This window comes from Opisthorchis viverrini, assembly GCF_000715545.1.
Source record: "Opisthorchis viverrini unplaced genomic scaffold opera_v5_102, whole genome shotgun sequence".
Taxonomy (NCBI): domain Eukaryota; kingdom Metazoa; phylum Platyhelminthes; class Trematoda; order Opisthorchiida; family Opisthorchiidae; genus Opisthorchis; species Opisthorchis viverrini.
The window spans coordinates 283,207-291,768 of NW_008751761.1; the positions used below are offsets into that span (position 1 = coordinate 283,207).

Genomic DNA, 8,562 nt, shown 5'->3' on the forward strand with positions numbered 1-8,562 from the left:
GTTATTCACTCCTTTTTTTAAAACACTTATGGTCGAAAAGGAATGTTGGTGATGCCGAAAGATTCTGAGTCCATTTCATGTAGAATTTATCATCTCCCAATCTTTCGACAGTTTCCCAAACCATTTTTATTACTCCCCTTCTTTCGGTATGCTACCTCCGCGCTGACAAAGTGCACGTAACATCCCTCCATTTCCATCTGCTCAGTCTTGGCAAAACTTAGTGGAACAGAGCTTGTTTTCTTCCCTCTCCCTTTTACAGTTGAAATGACTAACGATGACCTCGATGTGCCCAATACCCCGTGGCAAGCACCGGTTAAGTTGGACCCATCGGTGATTGATTGGGCAGTTGTCGATCTGCTCGCCAAGATTTACACTTGTAGACTTCTCATCAGCATTTGAGGAGACGTGGATTGGAGGTCTATCAAACGGACCCATCGGTAGCTGATTGGGCAGTTGTCGATCTGCTCGCCAAGATTTACACTTGTAGACTTCTCATCAGCATTTGAGGAGACGTGGATTGGAGGGCTATCTATCAAACAAGCATTGCTTTCGGAGCGAAGAACCGCATTTCATTCTTAATGGCGCATGAAGTTTTTTTATCGTCAGTCACCTGATGAACTACCTTCGTTTACAAACACTCAAACGACTCTCTCGTTCACGATATCTGGTACTGGAGTAGAACCTATGGGTGATGAGAACCCGGGAACTAAGCCCAAGTGGTGAGCCCTAAGAACAACGAAACAGAGATTTCGAAAAAATGAGTAGTATGTCCTGCCAAGATCAATGGACTATCTTCTCTAATTAGTCTCCCACTTGCTAGCTTACTGATTATCAACTTGCGCTCAGTACAGACTTATGGGTACGGAAGGGTCACGTCAGCGGTACGAGATTAGTTATATTCCTATCAGATTGACAGTCGATTGCTCCGCGGTTTCCGGTTTGCTCAGTTGTCTAGTTGTTCGAACCCCAAGCCATACTTCCGAAAAAGATTATTTCGGCGGAAAAAGATTCAGAGCTGTCAACGTGAACCAACATCAAAAGCCACCTTAGCCATTCGGACTGAAAGGTAAGCTACCGAGTCAAATTCAGACTTCTGTCATCACAAAAGAGGCTTCCAAACTTGTGCGCCAGAAACTTTGTCACTTTTGATGTACTCACTTGTCCACACTTTAAAAAATAGTGCTTTCTGGTTTGAAAAGATTTGCGAAACGTCAATCTCGGTGCTGTGAGTTGACGGACAAATCCAGATGAGTTTTTGTGGCACGAGATTGTCATTCTCCGCTCCTCCCACTCAGTTCACACCTTCAATACACGTTGGTGTGGGACCGGAAACAGGTGTTACAATAGAGAAAGACTTTATTCATACCGGTTACTACGCTCAAAAATTCTCCTTGCAAGTGATAAATGAGGAAGGCAAATTATGTTCTTATTTGAATTGTACTAGACGTGCGCCATCGTTTGTGAACGTCAGTCACAATCGACAGGTCTCCGTCTGCAGACAAGTTGGATGGATGTGAGTAACACATTTTGTGTGGTGGCATTAGAATTCATCGTATTGTCCAAAAGCACTCTTAATAAAACGGTGTTTAATAGGGTGAAATGTCATGATAAATAGACCAATAATGACCTCCAAATGAACTGTTGCTTTGGTATGTTATGCAATCACTGGAAGGCAAGTCTGGATAAGTGGTTGGATACCTTTGATCAGGAGATGTTGCTACCCCTAGGAGCAATTTTCGTACCGTTTTTCCGTAACAGGTGTATTGCTGTTGGTTATTCACACTGCGTTGAGTGTACATTTTTGTCATTTACTCTCACACCAGACCCAGTATGATGGATAATGTACTTGATGTGCAAGTCTTGACTGTACTAGCGCTTACCGTTGAAGAGCATTCAACAGTGCTCGTCCTTTCTTCGGTTGTTGGTCTTTACACACGTGGTTCCATATCAAAATTCTCACATACGTTGGGATTCATCTTATCTGACTGGAACTGTTGTTGGCCTGATTTCGAATGAGACGTTTATCTCTTTTCTCCCATATTCTCCTGTTACCCTTTCGCATTCGTCGCTTACGTTTGTGACCATGCCCTTCAAAAGTAAATGATAAAAATAGTGGTATAAAGTAGTATCTAACCATTTAGCATTCAGCACACGTAACCTCAAAACTCACGGTAGAAAGCTTTAAGACAAGTGTGTACTATTTGAAACTCATCGCTTTCACCAGTCCCTATCCAGTCAAATCGTTCCAACTAATACAGTAAACACAGTCTGGTAAACAACTTCATTAGACGCTGCGATTTTTTGCTAACTGACAGTGCTGCGAAAAAAAACCCCGGATCACAGTGCATCTTTCTGATTGTTTGCTTCTGGGTAACCCAAGTTTTCTCCCCGCGCTACGGAATGTTTGTTCCGGAGCGTTTCGTTTGCTCAGTGCAAAACTGGTGAGTAAATTATGAAATAAATTTAGAGCAATAAAGTTTGAAATGCAATTTCAATTAGATATTTTAGCTGGAGATACGGTCAAAGTCTTCCGGTCTTAAGTGGCCATAGTATTCACACTCTTCGTTGTTTGCGGTAAGTAAAAGATGACGATTTAGCACATAATATTTCCATTAGGCTCTAACTGAAACTACAAACTTCTAAAAATAGTAACAAAATCCCACAGCCGCCAACCTCTGAAACAAAATGTGTCCAGCAAGTTTCAAGCGTATGTGGCGCTACCTGACTGGGAAGTCCCGACTGGCGGGCCAATCGATCGACACAACCTCGACCCAAATGTCACTGGGTCGTCGTTCAGCTGACATCACTCAATTGCGAACGTGTTCATCTGTTCGGACACAAAAATTCAGATGAGTCCAGCGTGCGCAGATGAAGCCTCGTATGTCAGCATTGAACTTGTGGAGTCCATCGAAATGATCATTGAGATTCGTAAATTCCTGCCATCCAAAATGTGCACCATAGCTGTTGCGCTCTAGGCTGTTTTTGCGTACAATCAGCCTTCGAATTCATGTGGTTCGGTGTTGTGTAGAGCCTCCAGTTACTAGCAAAAAATGCAACCACACGAACGGACGTGACAGGCCAGAACCTTTAGCCCTATATCAAGAACTGATCAGCAACTTCAGGTAGAGGTGCAAGTCTTCAATTACATCGATAATAGAACAAGGCAGAGAGCTTTTGCTAGCCGGACCGCCACAAATCACTATGATTTTCAATTGGGAATTCGGTCTGTAAATAAACCAGGTCTACTCTGAAAGGCCGAGAAGCACGGCCGACTTGTTTCACACCTACTGGGAATCATCAGCTGTGCGCATGTCACGAAACTCAATGGATTCTCGAACCCGCAACCCCCCGGCTAGTAATCTGAACACCCAACCGTTCGGTTAAGGTGGCTGATCCGCGGTGTGATGAACGTACACTTAGCCAGCGAGCACCACCGCTCATCCTTCAATCACAGGAAACACTACGTGTTTTCACGTGTTTTCTGGCTCCTCGAGTGATGACTTCTCAAATGGAACACACTTAGCTCGCTAAATTATTTTTGTATTTTTGTAATGCACTACTCATAAGGTTGCTGAGAATTCATCGATGGCCCACGACCGGTTTCGCCCTTCCAGTCCGGGCTCATCAGGCGCAGTTTCAACCTTATGTTCTACTTGCAACCAAATTGCATGAAATTAGCGAAATACATTCATTTGCATAACAATTTGGTTTTGCGAGAGACTCATCTGGAACCCAGCTGAATCTCTCATTTGTGATGTTTTTGTACTGATATACTAATGGTGGTTCGAGGAGAATTGGTAATTCTCAAATAAGATTTCGTTTTGTAGGTAAAGTCATTCTGTGTCCCGTTCAAGCTCACTACGTAAAGCTTTGATTTAAAAGTGGATGGAAACTTCCTCTGTGACACGTCTCTCGGGGCTTCAGCATCGTTTTGCTCCACTTAGTGATAGAAATCCCATCGGAAATTCCCGAATCTCCTCAGTGTATCATCACGTTGATTTTATTAGTGCCTGGCCAAATTATTTGCTTTTTTAATTTTCCTTGCAACCGCTCACACTCAATAGCAAATTCCTGTCAAACCTTTTCTGAAGGCTAAATTCTGTGAATATGACGTAAAAATGGATAAGTCTGGGGAAAAACTAGCTGGTAAACGCAAAAAACGCAAACTATTCTTGCCTAAACGTACCATACTACTTTTAAGGTCGCTGAAATCTCTTCGCCAACCTGCAACTATTTTTGGCCCAGAGAGTTGTGGTTTCAGTTGCGATAGACAGTAGACAGGTTTCTTCTGATGAATTCGGAAACTGGCATGTCGTACGCAAAGAAGTCATTCCCAGTTTTGCACTGTCTCGTGGTCATCAACTCAGTTGGCCAAAATGAACGCCTTTGTGATTTTGACAGCCGACAATTGGCGTTAGTGCATGAATCACACGCCATCCTTCTGATTTATCAGATGTCACACTGACTCAATTTTCATCCGCTTCTCCAGTGGGACGTGAATGACGCCAGTGACCAATGCGGAGACTAAAAAGCTGAGGAATTTGGGTTTTAGCAGTGGCGGGATGCCACTGGTAAAAATTGGGGTCGAAGCTAGTCGTGATGTGAGATTATGCCGTTGAGAAAATCAAGTTATGCTGTGAGTAATCGACACGATGGTGGACCGCGCCCATTTGTTTTCTTCTCATGCGCCCTTTGATTCTGCGCTTTGATTCTTCAGTTCGGGTAATAGATGCTGACAGCTTCCGTATGGGATTACGGTTACCCCGCATCCTCATAAAAATGTCCACTTTTGGTGTGTGGATATCCGAGGCTATCGGGTCAACTTGTGCAGGGCAGAAAACGATGCTTGAGTTGAAACAGTCAGACATATTTCCGGTGCGAACAAGAGACTCAAAAGGCTTCCAGATAGTCTCTCATTTACGGCGTTTATGCGGTAGAACTGTACCCCTGGAGTTCGTTCAGACGGACAATCATTGCAGCAGCAATTTTTATGTGAACCAGAACACTGGTGGCCGCTTAGGGGAACGTATTCGAGGAAGAGAGTGAGGGGGGATGAGAAACGGATCGCACGTTTTATGTACTTGAGTCACGAAATTCAGTTATTATCCGGTTATTTTTGAACATCTCTCAGGGAAGTATGATTGTGCTAAGAGTTCTCCGAAGTGGATTCCCCAGCGACTTTGCTGCTACACTTTGCGCCTACCTGATGAGTCCCATAAGGGCCAATCCGGTTGTGGGCTGCCGACGAATTTTCAGCAACCTATGAGTAGTTGCATTACAAATATGCGTGTTTCGCGATATCTCGAATATCGTAGCGAATGAAACATGACGCGGCCTGGTGCAGCACATTCAGTTGCCTGGAAACATCACAAACGAGAGATTCAGCTGGGTTCCAGGTGAGCCTCCCGCAAAACCAAATTAGTTTGTAAATGAGTGTATTTCGCTAAGGTCAAAATTGCTTTGTATTACTTGTGGTAACGAAAAGGAGCATCACCTGACTCTTCAGGGTTATCTGGGTTATACTACTGTTGAGCACCTAGACTTGTCTACTTCCGGTCGAGGATGTGGAACATCTTCAGGTCGCTGGCCTCCAATGCCTCCGAACAGCAGCTGAAATCGGTTTGAACCAGTGGATTCAGAACACTGTTATCAGGAAACAGGTCTTTGGGGAGACAGATCTTTCACTCATGAAATGTATCCAGCAATTCGAGCTAAGATGGCTCGATCACGCCTGCCAAGAATAGTGCTATTTCACGTTCCTTGTTGGCGGTGGACAAATAGGTGCACAGATTCTAGCATGGCAGGCGTCATACACCACTCGAAAGGTTGCTGAATACTATCCGGCAGCCCATGACCGGTCTCGCCTTTCTTCCGAATCATCAGGTAGGCGCGGTCTCCGTGGTCTTCTCAACCTTATATTCTGCTTGAATCCAGATTGGACAAGCTTTGACAACTACATTCATTCCCCTATCAGTTTGGTTTTCACGGCGGACTCACACTAAAGTCGGTGGAATCTCTCCAACTCAGTATGCTACACAAAGGTTGTCTTTCATTTAAGTTGACACGATATTCGAAGTGTCGTGGTACAAATTGGCGATGAAAAATACTTATAAGCTTGCCGAAGAAAAACTTTGCCAGCCCGACAACACTTCTTGGGACTCATCAGCCCCAGAAGGGCGAAATCGGCCTATGGCTTGAGAACATTATAAATGAGGGATTCAGCTAGATTTCCAATAAGTCTCCCGGTGTACTGCCTGTCGCACCACACTTCCTGGATGCAGTGAATGGTTTCCACGGCTGACTGGTGTCAGTGGCGTTCATATTGTAAGTTGCCAAGTGCTGAAGATGTGGGCAACTTGGAGGTTTGCGGGAGGCACAAGTATTCTCTTCCGCGGTTGCTGTCGATGACAATGATGCCACCTACAAGAAGACAGTGTGTTATAAACCGGCATAGCACTTGTCAGTTTTCATCATCCAAGTCACTAGGGACTAATAGAACAATAACAAACAAATAGGAGATGTGGTCCCTTAAGTGTATTAATGATTTTTAAAAGCCTGGGGTGCGCCAATCATCTATTGATTCATCTCGCCTTTAACGTACTCTTTCGGATCTAACACATGCTGCCCTGCGAGTGTCCAACGCGAACCTTTTCGGCTTGCTCAGGTGCCGTTAAACAGATTTAGCTCGTTAGCTGTGCTTCTGATATAAACTCCTCGAAATGATAGTCAACCAATCAATATTATTCATAGCCACACCAGTCTCGTTTGAACGGTCGCGTTCCTGTTCTGGCGTAATAATTCCGGTGAGTCCACACCAAATGGAACTACTGAACTCGAGTTTCGCTCTTATTAGAGCTCATCAGCAGTGCACATCCAAGTGTGAGCACGCCCGCCTGTTCAGATGTGATAATTCAGATGCGTCCAATGTGCGTGGGTGGAGTAGTGGTTGCACGCTCGCTTCGCATGTCAGATGTCCGGGGTTCAAATCCCGGCACGGCTATTGGACATGCACCGCTGATGAGCTCTAATAAGAGCGAAACTCGAGTCCAGTGCTTCCCTTTGGTGTGGACTCACCGGAATAATTACGCCAGAATAGAAACGCGGCCGTTCAAACGAGAGTGGTGTGGCTATGAGCAAAGATACCTATCCCGCAAAACCCCAAAATTGCAACCAAGCAATATTAGTCAATGTTGTGGGGTGCATCAGTCTCAGTGTCTCATTCCGGAGGATACATTCGCCGTTTTTGGAGCCACATGTGGAATCTGAGGGTCTGGAGAGGGAGGTTGCAATTGTCAAAACTGCCTGAACGTCGTTTGACACTTTCCTTTACCACTTTCGTCCCTCACTGAACTGAATGCAAATTGATCGTTTTCTCCCACTGCAACCGTTATTCGTACTTTTAGTCCGGAGGTTTCGAGAACAATCTTGCTGTTGTATGGTGCGCTCTCCAAAAGCTTCCCTACAAAAAGTGCTGTGCGACAAGGCTGTTTACTCTATCCATTCTTGTTGAACTTCGTAATTGATGGAATAATGAGGCGAACACTGGACAGTCTCTAAAATCCCGGTGTTCAAATTGTTGCTAGTGAGTGCCTTGTCGATCTCCAGTACGCAGATGACATCGCCCTCACCTTTGAAGACCAAAGCGAAGCACAAGCTCTGTTGGATAAACTGACCACCATCATTCCATCTTTTGGCATGCGCCTCGCACCTTCAAAGTGGAAAGTCCTGCTTCAGAACGTGCCGTCTGCGAACATATCCCTTACAATTCAGGGAGAATCACTGGAGATTGTGGAAAACTTTACATACCTCGGTAGTTGTATTAGCTCTAACGGAAGTGTGTCTGATGAAGTCAGTGCAAGAATTTCAAAGGCTAGAATCACGCTTGCTAATTCGCGTCACTTGTGGGGTCAAAAAGGCATCTCACTGGATCTTAAGGGTCGTGTGTAACAGGCTACAGTAAGGGTTATGTTGTTGTATGGGTGCGAGACATGGCCTCTGTGGGTAGATGATGTGAGGCCTCTTCAGGTCTTCGATTACCGATGCCTCAGAAGCGTGGCTGGTTCTGGATGGCGTCAGAGTGTTAGTAAAGAGGTGATTAGAAAACGGGTATTTGGTCGTGCGGCAGGTACTTCAATCAAGAAAAAAACATCCTGCACCACCGACTCCGATAGCTTGGTCATGTGCTACGCATGCCGAAACACCGTCTACCGAGACGATTGTTGTTCTCCGTGCCTCCTTCAGGACGGTGCAAACCACGAGGTGGATAGCACATAGGTTGGCAGAAAGGTGTGAAAGAGATCATGAAGGGTTTGAGTGTTGGTGGTGTTGTACGCCTTCCAGGATGGGGTCCCCGTGACCACGCCCATGCTTGGCCGGAGAAGTCGCCAGAGCGGTTGGAGGTGTATAATGCTTGAAATATGCGAGCACTAGGTCCCCTTCCTCACCCACTCTTTTTCTCTTCTTTTCACTGTTGGGCTTTTAATACAATTATATATATATAACTAGACAAATCTTATGGTTGTAAGGCAGTGAAGCATCAGTGGCAACACTGATGTTGCTGTC

At 45.0% G+C, this 8,562-nt stretch overlaps 3 protein-coding genes across 3 annotated transcripts in view; 2 read left to right on the plus strand and 1 right to left on the minus strand.

The window, feature by feature from the left end:
• T265_05518 (hypothetical protein) overlaps positions 1-4,868 on the minus strand; it is a gene marked incomplete at both ends in the record, with an annotated part of 7,401 nt that extends 2,533 nt beyond the window's left edge. Inside the window, one exon of the mRNA XM_009170552.1 lies at positions 4,788-4,868. Coding sequence (XP_009168816.1) covers positions 4,788-4,868 — 81 coding nt within the window. The remainder of the gene's footprint in view (positions 1-4,787) is intronic.
• Positions 1-7,947, plus strand: part of T265_05517 (hypothetical protein) — a gene marked incomplete at both ends in the record, with an annotated part of 11,418 nt that extends 3,471 nt beyond the window's left edge. The window contains 6 exons of the mRNA XM_009170551.1: positions 2,707-2,829; positions 5,316-5,396; positions 5,826-5,973; positions 6,727-6,803; positions 6,856-7,197; positions 7,606-7,947. Of these exons, the coding sequence (XP_009168815.1) occupies positions 2,707-2,829; positions 5,316-5,396; positions 5,826-5,973; positions 6,727-6,803; positions 6,856-7,197; positions 7,606-7,947 (1,113 nt within the window). The remainder of the gene's footprint in view (positions 1-2,706; positions 2,830-5,315; positions 5,397-5,825; positions 5,974-6,726; positions 6,804-6,855; positions 7,198-7,605) is intronic.
• A 353-nt stretch (positions 7,948-8,300) lies between these two features.
• T265_05519 (hypothetical protein) overlaps positions 8,301-8,562 on the plus strand; it is a gene marked incomplete at both ends in the record, with an annotated part of 6,144 nt that continues 5,882 nt past the window's right edge. The window contains one exon of the mRNA XM_009170553.1: positions 8,301-8,399. Within this exon, the coding sequence (XP_009168817.1) occupies positions 8,301-8,399 (99 nt within the window). The remainder of the gene's footprint in view (positions 8,400-8,562) is intronic.